Source organism: Argiope bruennichi, chromosome 1, assembly GCF_947563725.1.
Source record: "Argiope bruennichi chromosome 1, qqArgBrue1.1, whole genome shotgun sequence".
NCBI lineage: Eukaryota > Metazoa > Arthropoda > Arachnida > Araneae > Araneidae > Argiope > Argiope bruennichi.
Window position 1 is genome coordinate 100666785 of NC_079151.1, and position 21308 is coordinate 100688092.

At 29.7% G+C, this 21308-nt stretch overlaps 1 protein-coding gene across 2 annotated transcripts in view; it reads left to right on the top strand.

Annotated features, from left to right (window-relative positions):
* LOC129966735 (putative phosphoenolpyruvate synthase) overlaps nt 1-21308 on the top strand; it is a 58887-nt gene that overhangs the window by 26173 nt on the left and 11406 nt on the right. For both annotated transcript variants that reach the window (XM_056081282.1, XM_056081292.1), the window contains 12 exons: nt 91-238; nt 2273-2390; nt 3816-3913; nt 5921-5992; nt 7446-7552; nt 9119-9191; nt 9783-9887; nt 11428-11595; nt 18276-18410; nt 18492-18576; nt 20649-20737; nt 20831-20890. In XM_056081282.1, coding sequence (XP_055937257.1) covers nt 91-238; nt 2273-2390; nt 3816-3913; nt 5921-5992; nt 7446-7552; nt 9119-9191; nt 9783-9887; nt 11428-11595; nt 18276-18410; nt 18492-18576; nt 20649-20737; nt 20831-20890 — 1258 coding nt within the window. The remainder of the gene's footprint in view (nt 1-90; nt 239-2272; nt 2391-3815; nt 3914-5920; nt 5993-7445; nt 7553-9118; nt 9192-9782; nt 9888-11427; nt 11596-18275; nt 18411-18491; nt 18577-20648; nt 20738-20830; nt 20891-21308) is intronic.

Genomic DNA, 21308 nt, shown 5'->3' on the forward strand with positions numbered 1-21308 from the left:
TTTCTTGCAGATATGTTAAGTATTAAACCAGTAATCCACATAAATTCAGTTATGTATTTATTAATTTTATTAAAAATAATGTATTTTTAGTCAAAATGGGCAATCAATTGAATCCTCAATGGCTGTTGTTGTGCAAGAAATGGTTCCTTCTGAAGTTTCAGGAGTTTTGTTTACTGTTGATCCTGTAACTGGGGATCCATCAAATCTTTGCATCACTGCAAATTATGGATTAGGAGAGGTAAAATAATCATTTTGTTGTTAATGAGCTGATCAAAGCTTTGTGCATTTGATCTTTTATAATCAAAAATAATTTCTTATTGTTTTTCAGTGAGAAGCAGTAATGCAATGTTATTTAAATAATTGAGTTATTGTATACAGTAACGTTTTAAAATAAATAATGTTGAAATTAGAAATAACAGGTTGTGAGTAACTGAAAAATAGGAAAGGTTTCTTCTGGAGAATAAAATATTATTTAATCAAGATAGAGCTTGAAATTTATATTTTGTCAAAATATAGTTTTTAACTAGTGAGTAATGCATATTTGCTCTGAAAGATTTTTACAAAAATAATTGAAATTACATAATTATAGAGCTTGTATTTTGTGCTAATTTTGATATGGTATATAAGAAATAATATTCCATTTACCCATGCATTCAAAGCATTAAAAAAAAAATCAGATAATGCAGTCAGAAAGAAAGTTTGAAGATGAAAAGAATTAATTACATTACAGTTTTGCTAATCAGAAATACCAAGAAACCCATTTTCAACTATTTCTGTTTTGATACTGTTTTGTGTTGGTGTTACCATCCATCACAATATATAAGAATTCATCTCAAATAACATACAAAGCAATTTCATCTGATATTTATTTCATGTTTCTTTAACTAAGTTTTCATATCTGATGTGATCATTTTAATGCATTACTCTATATAAGTTAATTGAATGTTTTTCAGTCCTTTAATATTTCTTTATGGGCTTTTGAATGTATGAAGTCTAGTTCTACATTTTAATGTGAGATTGAAATAAAGTCTTTTAAATGGCTTAGAAATAACAATTGAATCTTCCGATAATTGCTATATAATGAAAGTTTTTGTAGATTTAGTTTTAAATACATTTAAATGGTTTTACTTTACTATTTACATAGATTTAATAATGATTATTAATGGTTACATATATTTGGTTTTAGTTTTAAATATATGGATCATATTTTTAATTGTGTTTGGCAATTCAGTATAAGATGATTGACAAATAGAGTTTGAATATTGAAAAATCATGTACTTTGTATATTGATACCATATTTTCTTTGAGTCTGTTTGCTATGGTATTTGTTCTGAGAGCAATTTTAGACTTTTATTTAATCTCATTCATTTCTACTATATACATCATATCTGAAAGATGTTCACCTTTGAACAATGAACAGTTTTTGAAAAAAGTTGTAACAGAAGTAGATAAAAAATGCTAGGAACTTTCATTTGTAAATAAAAGTAGGGGAAAAAAACACCCAAAATATTGCATTCAGTCTGGTTCAGAAATGATATATTATCTTTATTACAAGTATAAAAAATTGATATAATTCAGCAGTTGATTTTTAAGTAACCTCCTCAGATGTCTCAAGTAATTACCTTACAATAAAGCTTCAGTTTATGAAAATTGTGACACATTCAGCATTTTTATTTTTATTTATTATAAAAATAAAAATAGTAAAATTTGTTAAAATTTCCCATTTAAATTTTTTATGAAATATCATTTAATTGCAATTAATTATTTAAATTTGGATAAAAGTATTCATACAAAACTAAAAAATAGCTAATAAGTCAAGATATTTAATTGTGGTAAAAATGACTCTTTTTCATTTTTTAAAGTAAAACTTTTGCTAAATTTTATAAAACTTTATAAATATATTAAAAATATTTCTTTATATTTATTTTATTTGAAAAAAAATTACTTTATTTTAACCTAAAGAAAAATACCCTAAAGACCTATTTTTAAGTAGCTGAGCATTCTAATTTGCTATACAATTCAGGGTGAAGATTAAGCTGAGAGATTTTGTCACCATTCCATTTAATTTTACAAATTGACTAAGATTTTTATTTTAGTCATTTTGTAAAATGAAACATAATGCTAATAAAATTACAGCAAAAATATTTTATATAATTATAAAAAATTATATTCTTTCATAATTTAAAATCAATATACCATATATTTTTTTAATGTTGATGTGTTTCTGCAATGAAATATGTATATAATGTAATATTTGCATAATCATTTTCAGACTGTAGTTTCTTCATTAGCTGAACCTGATACTTTTATTCTTCAAAGGCTGCCTGACAATACTGTATTACTCAAAGAAAAAACTGTTGGAACCAAAAAAACTGAGATTCATATGCATGGTAAGTTGTATATCTGTATACTTTTTGTTAATCACTTATGATTTGATTTCTTGAAGTAATTTTTTTTTCACTTTTAATGAAAATGCTACCGACTAGTCTGTAATATTTGAGGCTACAATGTCGAGCCAAAGTATATAGTTTTGAGTAAAACTATATACTACTATACTTTCAAAGTAAATTAGTAAGTACTTTGTATTGTAAAGTAGGAATCAATATAACCTTGACAAAAGTTAAATTGAATTTTTGTAATGGTCATGGATGAATATATTTCCTGTGAATTTGGTTGCTTAGGGATTTAGCAAAATATTAAATTAATGTGATATCTACTTGAAATCTTTCTAAAAGCTTATGTCATCTATTGTAATAATGAATATATGGAACTAACTTTTTCATTTCTATTTAAACATCAATTTGCAAAGTATCAAATCTCTTGCGAGACTTAAAAGTAAAAGGGTTCCATGCTCAAAATTTGAATCTGCAAAAGAGTCACCTAGTAAGCAAGTCTGCTACACATTGAATCTAAACTAGTCTGCTAAACATTGAGGCCAAATGTTCTATTGACATTGTGCACAAGTTTGGAGATGCTAGTTCAAGTATTTTTCTTATTGCGATGGTTCAAAATTATATAGTCAGTCTCAAATAAGTCCCAAATTACTTTAAAATAAGACATAATATAATTAAATTACACTTTTTATCAATAACAGAAATAGTAGAGGGTCCTGTGGTTACTCAGATTTTCATGCAGTTAAAGCACTCCTATTTATTTTTAATTGTAATGCATAAAGAAATAAATATATCCCTTATGAATAAAATAAAGCATTTATGGTGAGGTATTTTTATTCATAAACGTTTTTTACTCATTAAACAATGGAACAAACAATTGAACATATCCATTGTTCTATCTTATCTTGTGTTTTAACTATAGAATGAAAAGCTTGAATTGAAATATTTAACTCCTAATAATATTTTTAAAATATTGAAAAATTAAAGTTTTTTAATAATTCTATTTTTATTTTCAGATTTTATGGTGATTTTTTTAGAACTGATAATATGGCTATTAAATTATGCATTCTGGAGAATTTCTGGCAAAATATATTACGTTTTAAATATACTTGTAAAAGATTTTTTTTAGAATATAGATTGTAGGGCAAAAAGTAATTATTAACCTGTTTTGGACAGCATTTGTAAATTGCAAAAACTGTTATCAGTGTACATATTTAAAATGGACTGAAAGTCTGACAAATCTGTTTTTGAAGATATGAAATTCCATGAATATATTTAAAATATTTGTCAAAAAAAATAATTTTACCATTTTGTTCATGCAGTATGATTTTAGATGTATTGGAGATATTTTTTTTTTTATGTTTTCAGTTTGTATCTTTATTCTCTATTGTTTTATGTATTTATTAGTTCTTTATTTTATAGCTGAAGAAGGCACGTTGCAAAAAACGCTTAGTCAAGAATCATTAGGCACTTGCTTAACTGATGAGAGAGCTATTATAATAGGATCAACAGGGATTTTCGTAAGTATTTTCTAGCTAATGTTTATTAAATACCATACATGAGTGCTTTTAGATCACTAATGAATTTATTTTAAAACTATATTATTTTTGTTAAAGGATATAATTATACTATGGCAATAAAATATTTCAATTGATTGAATTACTCCTTATGTGATAAAGTAATAAACATTACACTTAACTATTATGTTTCTTTAGATTCCTAAAAATTGTAGAATTGTATGAATTTCTACAACAATTGTATTTAAAAAATTAATACAAGATTTAGTCTTTTTAAGGTCTTGAATCTCCCATAGTTGAAAACTCAATTTTAAAAAATAGATTAAAATTTATTATTTTTGTATTAAATCTAATGCATAAAAATGAATTTTTGTTTGTTTGTATTTTATGCACTGCCATACCATTCAACTGATTGCAATAAAACATTGGTAACTTATTTCTTGCACTTGCGTGAAGGTTATAGGCATAGTACAATTATTATATCTAATATATATAAATGAATTTTTGTTTGTTCATATTTTATGCACTGCTATATTGTTAATCCGATTGTAATAGAACTTTGCCAATGTATTGCCTGCACTTGCGCAAAGGTTATAGGCATAATACAACTATTAGTATTTATTTTGAATGCAGTAACATTTTTGAACAAAACATCTCATACGTTTCTATAATTCAATATTATTTTAAAATTGACAATCGACGAAGGACAAGCAGTGAACAACAAACTGCACTCGTCAATCCTAGGTAACCGCACATATATCGAACAAAATAAAATTATTATTATCGATACCAATCAATTGTGAGTGAAATGAAATCGAAAGTATTTAGTGCAAGTGCTAACTTTTTTCTTTTCATTAATGAATAGTCATCTACACAAGATACTGCCATTCAGCATGCACAATATTTTGGTTGTGGGAAACCGCATGTATTATTCATGATTTATCTCACACATGCAAAATAGAATTAATATTATCAATGCTGATTAAGATAAGTTATATATAATGGAAATTTTCCTCTGCAAACAGTATTTTTTCTGTTTATTCAATGAATCTCCAAATGATATTTCAGTTATACAAGCATATATTGTATTGATTGCTTTGACAAAATTATGTCCCCAAACGTTCGATACTTAATAAATCTTCTGGCGCAGCACGTAGAAATAAGCGAATTCAAGCTTCTCAAACAAACGAGGTACAATGAGCAAGCAATGAAGGAGATTGTTTACGAATTGCAAATTCACATGCTTCAGAATTTCCAGATCAACATTTTTGTGTTACTTGATCATGTGCATCAAAATCAGAAGACCAACATACAGCAAGAATTGAGGCAACTATTCTTAATGGAAAGTCAAATGGAAAAAATGTGCTCATTCCACATATTCCCAACAACATGCCTTTTGATTTCAAACGACTGTAATTCTTGAAAACTATCAACAAGGCGCAAGTTCAGTCATTTCAAGTATGCAAATTGAACCTAGAAAATTCATGTTTTTCACATGACCAATTGTATGTTGGATGTTCATGGACAGCCAAGAAATTTGTTTTTGCTGAAGATAGGAAAAAAAAAATATATATATATTGTCTACCCTAAAGCATTTGAATAATGAAGTCAAAAAATAGAATATATATATATATTATTTATACTTAGCCTTTATATATGATTCCATTTCAATTAATGTATTAATTGTCGATAAGAAAATATATATCATTCTTTCTATCATTCCTAATTAAAAAGATAACTATTTTAAATTTCTAACAATATTTCCAAAATTATTTCTTCTGTGGCAGCAATGTGCCAGGTACCAGCTAGTTTTTTATGTTTTCCTTTTATTACTATTCTCTTTTTGCAGTTTAAAGAGAAATTTATCTAGAAAATTAGATGAATAAATGCTATTTGCGTCTATTTATTGTTATTAAATAAAGATGATGTTTATTAAGTTGCAGAAATTATTATGGTTTTATTTGATGTCTATAATTTGTAAATAGTTTAATTATTTTGTCTTACTAATAGGTTGAAGATTGTTTCTGTGCTCCCCGTGATATAGAATGGGCTCTACACAAAAACAAGTTATATTTATTACAAGTATGTATCTTTAATCTTTTGTTTTAAAGATTTTATAAATTTTCTTTATTTGTATATTTAATTCTTATTAAAATGACAATCTTTTTTTTTAGATTTTTTTAAAGATAAACACAAAGGTTTTGTAGTTTTTTTTTTTTTTTTCTTCTTCTTCTTCTTTTTACTGGAATATTGAAATGCCAATTTTTATCTTATTTGAATATGTGGAGTTTGTATGCTAATTATGAATGTGTAAATAAGTTTAGCATACAATGCTAATGTAAAGAAATGGTTTGTTTCTTAAAGTATATATAGTAATAGTTATTAGATCTATTCAAACTTAAGTTATGCATTTTATTCAAATTGTGAAGAATATTACAACATCTAAGACCCAAAGATATTTTGAATGGAGGAGCTTTAAGATTTTTTTAGATATATTGAACAATATTTTATTAAGAAGCAAATTAAATAAGTGCAAATTTTTTGAGTTTTAATGCTGGATATAAAAATGGATATGGATCAAAATATTCCATATTTTTACTTAAATTAGTTAGTAGAATTTGCATATTTTTCATGATGGGAATCTGCAGTTTAAACCATGCCTTACAGAATCACACCTGTCTTCTTTTGAGTGCTATGATTGAAAATCTATTATCTAATTAAAAATAGTTGATTAAAATTGCAGAAAAAAATAATCATTAATGAATATTTAAATTCATTATATAAATTGAATAAAATGCTGATTCCCCCCCCCCCTTCTCTAAGAAATTAAAGAAATACATTCAATAGAATTATATGTAATATATATAGATATCATAATTTTAGGTTTAAAAAATAGGATTGGGAAGGGGGATAATGTTAAATATTAAGCTAGTATGTTGCTAATTGTCATGAGGTAATAAATAATGAATAGAACAGGAATTAACACTCTTCTAACCCCTTTCTTACATGCAGAAATTTGCATTTTTTTTCAATAGATAAAATTTTAAATATAAGTCCATATTAAATCTTACATTTGGCTGTATTCTGTGCTTATAAAACACTTTATTAGTGTGTCATACTCAATTAATGTCCAGCTTTTTTTTTCTTTTTTTTTTGCTAGTCTTGAACCCACATGCTCTAAATAATAGTCTCATACCTCATTGACAAAGAATATATATGAAATACTCTAATATTTTTACTGAACATCTGATTATTAATTAGAATTTTGAATGAAAAAATGATGATTCTCATATATGAATATAATGGAATTTCTTTCAATAAAGGCATGCATCAAATTTTGCTGATTTTTTATTTGGACATGGAATAAGAATTTTATTTTTTATATTTATATACATTTATTTTGGACATGTAGTTATGGAAGCAAAAATTTTTACCTGGAGATAGCTCCTCTTACAAGCTCAAAGAGAAAAGTATTTTATTTCCATGTTGCAAATTTTTATTGTTTGTTTTCAATTATCCATGTATTATCTTTCAGGCTCGTCCCATTACAACATTGCACATTGAAACTGATTTTGAATTAATTCATGACCAAGACACTCCTCAAAAAACAGATTATGAGTATTGGACAAGAGCTAATACTGGGTAAATGAAATTGTAATTTTAAATAAAATGATTTTCGGTGCGGTAGTCTAATTATAAAATTATTGTTTTTAACTGTTACATATAATGGTGGATTTCAGTATTTTAATCCCTATATAGTGTACATACACTATAAAGTCTCCTCTCATAATAAACTGATATATTAAGCTTCATATTTTGACTTCTGTTATTGACTTCTTAGCTACTTGATTATTTTTAACTTATGATTAATTTTTTATTTTAACAATTTTGTGAAAATATATTTGCTTTATTTTATTTAATATGCTTTGTGATTATATGGCATCTGTGTTCGTATCCAATTATATTTAAGTGACCTTATGTGTAAAAATGTTGCAATAGCTAGACCCAGTGTTATTTTTATCTTAATATTTTGCAATTCATTTTTTTTTTTTTACTATTTCATTTATTTAACAATTTGCTGAATAGAATCATTTTAATTGTTGACCTCCTTGAATCCTAGGCATCTGTTTAGTCAGAAATCTATTACAGCCTGATATCTTACTTACAGCATGAAAATACATCAGATTAAAATTTGAAGATAAGAGTTATTTGCAATTTATCACTGTAAAATATAAAGATTTTTTTTTAAAAAAATAAAATTGTTTTGAAAATAATTTCAAAAGCAAGAATTTTCTTCTTTTTTATTTAAAGAAATATTTTTAATTAGAATATTTGCATGATATCAGTATATAAAATGAAAATATTTAACTTTTAAAAGATATATTTTAGATGAGTTGGATATTATTTTGAAACTTAAAGTATATTTTGCTGAAAAATTTATTTTCACTTATTGACTTTTACAAAAAGATTGATTATATTTAAGTAAAAATATGAAAAGGATTGTAAAATGCTAATTTTAAAGTAAGGGGATTTAAATCATGTTCCCTTTATATATAATAAGCTGATACCAATTTGTATTTACTGCAGAAAAACAGTTAATACATTATTAGACCTAATTTTCTGAATTACTAAATTCTAAAATGGGTTTATGATGGTTCATGAACCTCCAAATTGTACTGTAAGAATAAGGTGAAGCGGACTGAATTTAAACAGAACAGATAAAGTTCTCTAAATAGCTTCAAGGTGAAAGAAAAACTTATCACATTAATGTATTAAACAATTTATGTGTTATTATCATATTTAGAAGCATTTACAATTGATTGCGAAATTTAGAAAATAATTTAATAATGTAATAAATTATTATTATGTCAAACATTTAAAGTTTTTTTTCATAAACAAGAACATAAATATAAGCCTTGAGCATATTTTTGCTGTGCAAAAAGGAAATTTTTGCATTTAAATATATTTTTTTATGAATTTAATTGTTTATTTTGTGTAAGTTTTGTTAAAAATATTCTTCAAATATTATGCTATTGAATGACTAAATTTATGGTCTGAGAATTGTAATGATTTTGTAAATTTTATTGGATGTAATTTTTTTTAGTTGGTTCTTTCTATCTTAAATTTCAAGTTTAATTTTTTAAAAATATTATATCATGCTTTAATGATTTCCTAATCTTTCTCCATTATGCATTAATTTATTAACAGTGAGGTGTTCTTGGGTGCAACTTCTCCTTTAGGAATTTCTCTTGTTGTAGGTGGCATGGATATTCTTAGTCATGTAAGGAATTTTTTTTGTAACATTCAGAAATTGATTTTCTTGATTGTGTTTGCTTATATCTGTAAAATAATACAAGTTGATTGATTTTTAATAACAAATATTACAATTGCTGAAAAGAATATTACCATTCCATTTAATTATTTTATTAATTGTTAATGTGAGGAAGTTTCTATTATTACTATAATCATAATTATTGTATTGCAGAAGATTTAATTTTTCTCTCTAAAATTATGAATATTGCTTAGAATATGTCAGTATTTTCTTAAACAAAATGTTAATTGATACTTTGAAATCTAACCACTTATTAACAGTACCATATCAGTGGCTTATGTTGGTTTTGATGAATCTGCTATTGCACTTTAAATTTTGATTTTTAAGTATAAGAAGATTTTACTATAAGTCTTACACACCATATAGATAGTTTGTACCATATTAGCCTTTCAAAATCTGTTTTGAATCAGCCATGAAGGATCTTGCAGTAATACAGCTCTGTATATTTATTCATTATTGAATTTAATAAATAATTATTTTTTCAATTTATTTTCAATGATTTTTAAAGGGAGAATTATTGATGGTGGATTTCTATTTTAGAGGAGCCAACTTATGAGAGAGAAGCTTCCTAGCAGTAAATTTTGCCCCTACTATTTTCATGTCCTTCCTGTAACTCACCGGCAAGTGACACTAAGCATGCTTGATGTAAGTCATACTTTTTTTTTTGCATTAAAAACATATTTATAAATCTGCTAAAATTGCTAATTTGTATCAGATTAATTTACATAACTTAAGTGAATTCTTTTGCTATCAAGAATTAAATGCGTCTTTAGAGGGAAAATGAAAGAGAAATATAAAATAGATAAATTTTATTATAAGCATTTTGAAATATTTAAAAGGAAATAAATACAAATAAATCATAAATATTATTGAACACATTATCTTCTTTAAGTTTATAAATGTTTATTCAATTCCCTAGTTTTGCATGAAAATAGATCATATAATAGGTTATCTTAGTTCTATTTCAGAGTATTAAAAGTTATTCTAATTTAAAGTATTAATTATATTTTAATGAAAATAAATATTAAGTATTTATTTTCTAATTTAAAATATTTTAACTATTAAAAGGAAAATAAGGGATTTTAACTATATGGTATTAACTTTTTCTTCTCATTTACGAAGAAGAGAAAGTATAATTATCGTTAAAAAAATCTGAATGTAGGATTTGATGAATCTCTACATTTTATACCTCCATGATTTCGAAAAACTCATTTTTCGGAAAAGTCTGTCTGTGATAAAGATAGTTAAAGTTGCTTTGAGCTAGACAGATGAAATTTGATTTACAATCTTTGCATCAAATGTGTAGAATTTTATTGAATTTTGAGCATATTCTATTCAGAAGAAATCTGCTCAGAGGTTTGAATATAATCTAACTCAATAACTACCAAATGGAGAGAGCTAGGTGGATAAAATTCGGTACACAGATTTAACATCTATAGTGTAGACACATATCAAGTTTTGTACCAAATCCAAAATTTAATTGACCATCGGTTGATCTGTACTTTCAGAAATATGAAAATGTGATAACTCAAAAATGCAACGATGAATGCAAAAATGACTAAAAGATGTTTAAATTTCCTATGTAATTTTGTAACTACAAATGTAGTTTTCTATAATTTTTTGTTTTGTTGTTTCAATTGATTAGGAAAAATGTATCTAAAACATAAATTAAATTTTCAGATATTTTTAACTGCATGCCAGCGATTAATCACCAAAAAATTCACCAAGGGTGACAGGATAGATTTAATAAAAATGTTAAATTCTCCCCAAAGGATAATATTTTATAAGTATTGAATGCAATTGCCATGCAAGGTGTTATCTGGGGAAACACCTTTATTGGAGAATATGCAAGAAAGTTTGGGGAGACCACTTCCGCTGGTTATATTATAACTTCATGCTCATTGGTTACTGTAAAATGTACTTTAATAATAATCATTTATTATTCTTTTCAGTTAAATATCAATAAAAGTCTAAAGTTTAAGCTTAAATAGTTTTTTGTCTGACTATTAGAAGAAGCTAGAGTGGTTATTTAAGTTATGATATTTTTATTATTTAATATATTACATAACATTATTTGAACAAATATAACATTTTTTAATTAACAAAAAATGGCATTGAGCTGTCATCCATGCAATGCAAATCTGAACACTTTTTATGCAAACAAATTAAAATAATTTCTTTATAGACATTTTATCGCGCCAATGAAAAGAAGATCACTAATTTCCAAAAAGCATTTGAGGTTGCTTTATTTGGCCGTATTGTCGGAACTGAAGAAATGCACAAAGCTGCAGTTAAAAGATATGGCTATGTGTCAAGATCAAGACAATTTTTTGTGTTTGCTTTTTTGTTTTTGGTAAGTAATTTTCAGTAGATATTTATGTATTTTTTGATGTTATATTTATTAGCATGTTTAATAAATATAATATACACATTCTAGTAATTAAGACAATATCAAAAGGAATTATGCAAATTCTTTTTTTGGCTAAAATATTGTCACGTTGAACTATAGTATAGAACTCAATGACACACACAAGAGGTAGAGCTAAACCAATTTATTAACTGAACTCAGAACACAGTAACTGACAAATCTTCTGCTTTTATACTTCCAGAAAGTTCCAGAATACTCTTCTGGAGACAGTAAGAAAAGTCCAGAACACTTGTCTGGTAAACTAAAGAAATGTCCAGTATCTTCTGGAACATGAAATAAAGGAAAACATAAAATCAAACATTTAAGTATTTACATATACTATTAATAATTTACATAAAGAATTACATTACATATACTAGCGGGATTTGAATCCAGGTCTCTTGATCATGAGACCAGTGCCATGACCATTCGACCATGGTCTTTCTTCAATGTGGCATTGCTCTCTCCTTAGAACAGCGTTCGATGTTATGACATTTCATTGTGTGGCTCTAGTTCTCGATCGAGTCCAGGGCCAGTATAAGGTGTCGTGTCTTCACGGTGAGTAGTCTCTTGAGAAATGTCTCTTTCCGGAACCTCCATAATTTTATAAGAATGTTGGTCGTCTTGTTCTTTTGGGTCATGGTATGGCTTCATGCGTAAAACGTGGGCAACTTCCTTCGGTTTCCGCCTTCTAGAATTAGGATCGAAATCTGCTCTTCATAAGTGACGTCGGACAACCGCTCAAAACTTGATAAGGGTTGAAGTACCTCTTGAGGAGCTTCTCGGAAAGCCCTTTTTTACGAACTGGAATAAAAATCCACACTAAATCCCCTGGTTCGTATTCCACTATCCGATGTTTGGAGTCATAATGCCGGCGTTCTTTCTGCTGAGCCTCGAGAGTTCGTGCACGAGCTAATTGCCTCGATTCTTCTGCCTTATTGATCAGATGACTAACACAATCGTCTTCTTGGCTGAACTCGTTGGGGCAGAGAGGAAACATCGTATCCAACGGCGTTTCAGCTTCTCACCCATGTAGTAGGTAGAAGGGCTTAAAACCTGTCGTGTCTTGCTTGGCAGTGTTGTAGGCGAATGTGACGAATGGCAATATCTAGTCCCAGTTCTTCTGTTCGACATCAACATGCATAGAAAGCATATCTGCCAGCGTTTTGTTGAACCGCTCTGTGAGGCCATTTGTTTGCGGATGTTAGGCTGTAGTCATTCGATGAGTGGTACTGCACAGTCTATTAATATCGGAGACCAGCTTAGACTGGAATACTTGACCACGGTCTGTAATGATAACTTGTGGAGCTCCATGTTTCAGGATTATGTCCTCTAGTAGGAATTTGGCTATTTGTGTAGCTTCCGCCGTCGGTAAAGCTCTGGTGACTGCGTACCGTGTCAAACAATCGGTGCATACTACAATCCATTTGTTGCCGTCGTCAGATTTTGGAAATCGTCCTAGAAGGTCGATTCCGATGCGATGGAAAGGAGCAGCAGCTGGTGGAATAGGCACGAGACGACCTGGTGGCTTCTGAGGAATAGTTTTTCTCCTTTGACATTCGCGGCAGTGCATCACATATCTTTGAACATTTTTGTACAAACCTGGCAAATGAAATCGCTTTCTTATTCTGTCATACGTCCTGGCGAATCCTACATGTCCAGCAGTAGGGTCGTCATGGAGAGATTCTAGAATACTGAGCCGTAAATGCTTCGGGATCACTGGTAGGAATTTCCTTCCGGACGGATCGAAATTCTTCTTGTAGAGGACTCTTTCGACTAATTCAAAGTTTCCCAGCCTACTTGTTTTGGTACTTTGTTGGTCTCTTATTATTTTGGCCAATACCGGATCTTTCATCTGTTCTTCTGAGAGATTAGTGAATAAAGTGGCACCTATGGAATCCCCATACCATGAAGCATCGACTTTTAATGGGTTTCTGGACAGACTATCAGCATCTTTGTGTTTCCTTCCACTTTTGTACACCATTGATACGTCGTATTCTTGGAGTCGCAGCGCCCATCTAGCGAGTCTTCCAGAGGGATCCTTCAATCCTGTCAGCCAACACAGGGAATGATGGTCAATGACGATCTTGAAAGCCTTTCCAAAGAGATATGGCCGAAACTTACTTATAGCCCATATGGCAGTAAGACATTCTCTTTCAGTTGTGGAATAGTTTTTCTCAGCCTTCGTCAGAGTGCGCGAGGCATAATCTATTACTAATACTGCGCCGATTCCGTATCCACTCGCGTTGGCGTGAAGTTCCGTTGGTGCAGTTTCATCATAAAGGCCTAAGACAGGATCGAAGATAAGATCTTTCTTCAAGGTATTAAAAGCTTCCACTTGTTCAGGTCCCCAACAGAATTTTGTGTCCCCCTTCAGTAACAACTGTAGAGGTTCGGCTTTATGGCAAAAGTCCTTGATAAATCGGCGATAGTAAGAGCAAAGTCCCAGAAAGCTTCTGATGTCATGGATATTCCTGGCACTTGAAAGTCACTCACGGCCTTTATTTTTTCTGGGTCCGGTCATACGCCATCACTGGATACTAGGTGTTCCAAGATCTTTATCTCTTGTGCTCCAAAGCGCCATTTTTTGGATTAAGGATAAGGCCGGCGTTCTGTATACACTGGAGGACGGTATTCAACCTCTGAAGATGTTCGTCGAATGTTTCTGAGAACACCACAATGTCATCTAAATAGCAAAGGCACATTGTCCATTTTAAATGTCGCAGAAGATTATCCATCATCCTTTCAAAAGTTGCAGGAGCATTGCATAAGCCAAATGGCATCACTTTAAACTCGTATAATCCCTCAGGTGTAATAAAAGCCGTTTTCTCACGATCTGCTTCATCGACTTCTATTTGCCAGTAACCGGAGTAGAGATCCATAGATGAAAAATATTTTGACCCCTTCAGGCAATCCAAGGTGTCGTCAATACGTGGCAATGGATACAAGTCTTTCTTGGTAATTTTGGTGAGTCGGCGATAATCAACACAAAAACGCCAGCTTCCATCTTTTTTCCTGACCAAGACGACTGGAGATGACTATGGACTTTCTGATGGTTGAATGATGTTTTTCTCTAACATTTTGGTTACCTCCTCACTGATAATGCGGCGTTCGGATGGAGACACTCTGTAAGCTCTCTGACTGATAGGTAAGTGGTCGCCTGTGTTTATTCGATGTTTAACTGAGTTGGTTTCCGTTCTTGAACGTCCTTTCTTGATCGAAAATTTCTGAAAACCTCTGGAGTAGATGAAACATTCTTTCTTTTTGGTCGATCCTCAAATCTGGAGCTATCATCGTGGTATAATCGATGACACCTAACTTTGCCTTTGAAGTGGTCGTGGAATAAGGCGATCCCTCATCTATGGTATTTACGCAGTCTTCGTGTAAAGGTTCGGCATACACGATGCACATGCCTTTAGGGATGATCTGAGGTTCTCCTTGTCCGTTGGCAACCCATAGTTCGGCTTTTCCATTAAGGAGCGTAACTACAGTAGAAGGAATAGCAACTTCCTTGTTCAAGAGGAGCATCCTATTTCCCTCTTCTATTACGTCGATAGCTGGAAGGTTCTTACGGCTAAGACAGTAATTTTTCTGATAGAACGAGCAGGTACTATATAGTCTTCTATCGTGAATAAACGGCTGGAGTCTGGAGTTTGGGATTCTCGAAGGACGTCTTGAAACAAGAGCTCCGAACGGCCACAATCTATAACAGCTTGAGAAGCGCCCAAAAAGTCCCAACCAAGGATGATATCGTGACTGCATTGCGGCAAAACAATAAATTCAAAAGCCTGAGGTCTGCCATTGATTTCGAGACGAAGCGTACATTTTCCGAAGCGTTTAGTTGATGGAAACATAACTTTCTTCAGTAGGCGACGATACTTGTCCAAGATAACAGAAAATGAGGTTTCAGAGTCCACAAGGGCAGGTACTGGCTCATTGTCGACGATTACTTCAATATTCTTCCCAGACATTTTTGCGGCAATCGGAGGATTTTTGTCACTAGCGGCCTCACCCCCAAGGAAGGTCGCACCGCTTAGTTTTCCTCGTTTCTCCGACTAGGAGATTGACTCGATCTTCTATATGGCGACGGAGATCTGTAGCGGCGTGTCGACGATCGTCCTCGTGATGGGCTGGGCGACAAACTTCGGACTGCTGATCGGCTGTACTCGTCAGCATAGCGTACCTCATTCGACGTCTGACGTCCGAAATCTCTCTTATTAGGCCGATATGCCTCAAAAATAGCTTTGCGATCTCGGCAGTATCGAACTACATGGCCAGAGCAGCCACAATGGAAACAGACGGGTCTTCTATCAGGAGTGCGCCAGACATCTGTCTTCCTCTGTGGTTGCTGTGCTACGGGCGTAGGTCGTCTGGCAACGTCAGCATAGGAAGGTCGGCGTCTTGGTTTGACCTTTGTCCACTCTGGTGCTGTCTGTGACAAAGGAGCCAAAGCATTTTTTTACTTCCTCACGAACAATGGCTTCAATGCCTTGGTCTTGGAGTTCGGGATCAACTGCTGGAGATATGAGGCGCTTAACCTCCTCTCGCACTATTTGACGTATTAGTGATGCCAGATCCAGTTTTTCGTCAATTGCAGCCATTGGTACGACATTTGGAAGCCTTTCAAATTTCCTACTCTGGATTCTCTTTTACTGCATCTCTTCGATCTTTCTTCACCATTTAATAAAGTCCTCTGTAGTGGTTATTTCTTTTGTCAGTAATGGCTGGTAAACATCTTCGGCGACTCCTTTCATAAGATGAGACACTTTCTCTTCTTCTGACATATCTGGTTTGACTTGATGGCATAACCCTAACACGCTTTGGATGTACGACTGCGTGCTTTCGCCAGATTTTTGGGCTATACTCTTTAGCTCCTCTTCTGCCTTCTTTACATAGTACTGTGTTTCTCCAAATGCCTCTTTTAGCATTGATTTGAAACTATCCCAGGAAATCAATTTCTCTTCATTATTTTCGACCCATTGCTTTTCTGTGCCATCCAGGAAAAAGAACACATTGGCTAGACAAATCATGTCATCCCATCTGTTGAATTTTGATACTCTGGAGAATATTCCTTCAGCCGTTTGCTTGGGTCTTGTCCCACGTCTCCTTTAAATACGGAGGGATTTCTGTATTGTAGCTGTGCAGATGTCAGGATGACAGGTTTAGTTTCCAGTTCTGCAGGCATTTTCCTTGTCTTTCTGGGTGGTGGGAAATAAAGTCCAAATTCTGGTTCAAGGCCTTTAAGGCGCTTCGTCGTAAATTCGTTTCCACGCTGACTGGAATCTTTACCCGGCGCCTCCACCAAAGAATGTCACGTAGAACTATAGTATAGAACTTAATGACACGCACAAGAGGTAGAGCTAAACCAAATTATTAACTGAACTCAGAACACAGTAACTGACAAATCTTCTGCTTTTATACTAGCAGAGAAAGTTCCAGAATACTCTTCTGGAGACAGTAAGAAAAGTCCAGAACAAGATTCGAACCCAGGTCTCTTGATCATGAGACCAGTGCCATGACCATTCGGCCATGGAGATTCGACTGTCTTTCTTCAATGCGGCAATATTTACAGAAGATTTAATTTATAATAATATATTATTTAGTATTTATATAAAAGCAGGGGACTACTTAAAAGCATGAAAATGCAGTTTTATTTATTTCTAAAGCTTCATTACATCAAATGTATTTTAATAATTTTATACAGAAAAAAAGATCTATACCTAAACAGTACCGTTTTAGAACAAAGGTAAGACTGGCTATGATTTTTTAAATGCTTGTTTTAACAATTTTTGTAGAGATAGCATGTTTACTAGTGGCATTTTAAGGTATCTTGTGTTCTTGAAAATTTTAAGTTTTTGAAATTGCTATAAAGATGAAGTTGGTTTTATGTTTTTAGAATGAATTTGTTTTACTTTAATTAATTTTTATGTTGTAACATGATTTTGATGAGAAATGTATGCTAAAAAAATATGAATGCCAAAAGTCTAAAAATAATGGCTTTTCTATTTACTATTTTTTAAAACCATTAATAAAATCCAGAAATTCTTTAATGCATTTTAAAGAACTCATTTTAAAAAAAAGTTTTATGTATCACTGTGATTTTTCAAAATATATGAAACATTATACAGTATATTTCTCTTCAAAAGAAAAGACAAATATATTTCTGTTGCTATGAAAATAATTAAGCAAAATTACTAATCTTTCATAGTTAGACTGATGAGAATTAGCCTATTCCATACTATTAATATCTTATGTTACAAGGGAAAATCCAGCTTTCTTCTTGTAATTTCAGTTATATCTTAATTCTTGACCTTCTTATATCATAGAAAATGAGCTATATTAATTAGCTTTGTCAGAATATAAAATATAAAAGTTTACTTTTAATTGTGGCAGAAAGAAAATTTTATTTTTCTTCTGGAGGACTATAAAACATGTCAGACTATCACCATTGAAGTGATATACAAAGGAAATATATAGTTTTATGAAATGCTGTTTAAATTAATTTAGAAAATCTATTTTTCTGGTTTCTGTAAACTTATATATGTATATAACTTATATATGGATATGAGACAAAATGTTAATGCCATACATGAGATATTGCTCTTCAATTTATTTATTTATTTCAGATTTCATTCAAGACACCTAAAATGATAAAGAAATGTGCAGAAAAATTAAAAACATACAGACTTCCTAAAGAAACATTTACAAACCTCACTAATATCTGGAATGGATTGATGTCTCAAATACTGCAGTATAATGATGTGAGCATATCTTGTTATTTATATCCCAATTGTTTAAAATAATATTTTTTTGTCCTTTTTTAATTGCAAATCTTTAATTAGGTTTCAGGTGTGCATGGCCTGGCTACTTATTTGTCATCATTTTACAATTTGATAGTAATTCATGCTTTGGCTAAAGGAAAAGATGGTAACTAAATCACATTTTTTAAATAATATACTTTATTTTATATGTCTCAATTTCTAGCATTTTAGTAAAATAAATAAGTAAATAGATAAATAAAAATTTTAAATGCATTCTTTTAATATTGTTATGTACGGTGAAGAGCTATAAAATTTTATTTAATATCACATTTTAAACATATTAATGATTTGCTTCAGGTTAATCTTTTTTTTTTAATTTTAATAATCATGTAAAAGTGCGCACTCTTTTATCTATTGATTTTTAAACTACCTGGCTGCGAAATTTGTACATAATATTAATTAAACATATATTCAATGTTTAAGAATATTCTAATAACTAAGTAAACATAATGGAACCTGAACTAATTATATTTTATTAGGTATTAATATTAACCTAATATTTTATAATTTTAATAAATTGTATTTTTTACAATATTATTTATGTGACAGCCAGAATAATCATTCTAACCAACTTGCTTGCTGTCCATTCTGAGCCTACCTTCTATAGGTAGTTGTCTAGTCCCCATTGTTACTTTTCATTGCTTGGCTGGAGTTCTTGTGATATATTATACATGGTTTTATATTATAGATGAAAATTAACTGATTTATGTATGTGCAATGTGGTAAAGACGCGATTACATTCGAAAAATAGTAGTAATTTTATTTGGTATATAAACTATTAGCAGGTCAGTATTTATTACAATGCAATTCAACTAAACTATTATGATTGAATTTCTATGAAAAGGGAGTTAAAACATAGAATTTTTGATTAACATCTGTTTTTCGAAATTTCTTTTATGATGAGTTTTATGGCTCCTTTAATCCTAATTTTGTTAACAAAATTTTGCATTTGCCATGTATAATCAAGCTTATCAATAACTTATTTACCAGTTAACATTACCTTGGAGTTATTATTTAATGATAATAACTCAATTAAGGATTCAAGTTAGCATTTCAACAGAAAATGCATTATATAATCTAAAACCTTTATGGACGAATAATTATAAAACTTTCTAAAAGATTGTTTATGTATGATTTCAAATTTTGAATGATCAGATTTATGTGATTCATTATATCATTCACTCATGCTGTATATTAAACATTAGATTTAGATTCGTTTTTCCATTTTTTACATGTTTATGGACATATTTTATTTCCACTTTACCTATTACTTTACTGTCAATCCTGTCATTTTAGTTATTATGCTTCAAAATAGTATCACTTTCATAAAATGATGCTTTAGATTTATGGAATAAATTATTTTAAAATGAATATATTCAATAAATTCTTTTAATGAGTACTTTTTATTCATTTTTGATGCATAAAGTTTTATGCAAAAAAAAAAAAAAAAAATTATAGTATTTTATTTTGGTTTTTAATTGAGATTTCTAAATCTTAACACCAGCATTATTTTGTCAGGTTATTTAATGATATGAAAATTTTAGTCAAAAGCATTAGCAGTAATATATCTAGAAAACAGTGTATGAAAGAGCCCAATACTTCCAGTTAAATAGTTTCCTATTTATAATTTTACTTTTTATTCTATTAAAAGTACAAGCTCATAACATTGAAAAATAAAACTCTCACCATCAGGTTTTATATCAAGATATCTACAATATTTTTTCAATTTTACACATGTATGAAGTATACCCAAGTGATACATGGAGTCATATATGCACATGATATATGTTGCTTAAATATGATCCCATCTACTGATTAAAAATTATTTTTTATAAAACTTCTAATTATGAAAACTCACTATTTTATTTATTTATTGTTCTTAACTGTCTTTAGAATGTAAATTGTTGTTTATGTGTTTTCATTTTATTGTTCATTTCATTATTAAAAAATATTAATTTTGTCCCTTACAGTTTCAATATTCACTGCTATAAGACTAAATTCTAAGCCACTTCAATTTTTCACTTTTGCCAGGAATTTTCATCATGCATATGATTTCCCTTCAAAAAATTTGTTCGAAAGTAATTTAAAAATATAATTCTGTTTGAAATATTTAAGATTTTGTTTCTTATATTTTATTTTCTTTTTAAAAAAGATTTATTTTGATGTTGTACTTTTTAGCCTGGGACTCTGAACTTTACTGTGATTTTGCCAATGTTCTGTCATCCTGCACTGGTATTGAAAGTGCAGACGTGCCTGAAAGCTTACAGGTAAACATAAACATTGCTTTTTAATCTATTAAATTTACTATCAAATAGTATATATACTATTGAATATATTCAATTTTCTTATATATTCTTCAGGAATTGGCACAAACAATTGCAAAATACCATGGGACAACATTTTCATCCCTTACGCAGCAAGTAAGTCATTTAAATATTTTTATATTAATCAACTTTCCATTTTAAAAAAAAATCTAACAATGCTATCAATTTTGTTTATTATTATTATTATTATTTTAAGAGCTTAACATGCTGATTGAAAATTTAAAAGGGTTTTTAAAAAATTAAGAAAATTTGAATTAGCCTTAAAGCTTATTTTAACATATTTTTTGAAGGAAAAAAAACCCAAGCTTAAAAATATTTGTATTAAATTTAGAATCTTATTTTTGTTCTAACTGAATAATTTGAGTAGATATTTGTGCAATTAACTTTGCAATGAAACATTGGAATTAATTCAGATATTCTTACTGTTTGTTTATGAATTGATGTACTTTGTTTTGATTACATTTTTTTATCTTCAAAAAAGGATAATTAAATATTAATAAAAATTCATCTTTAA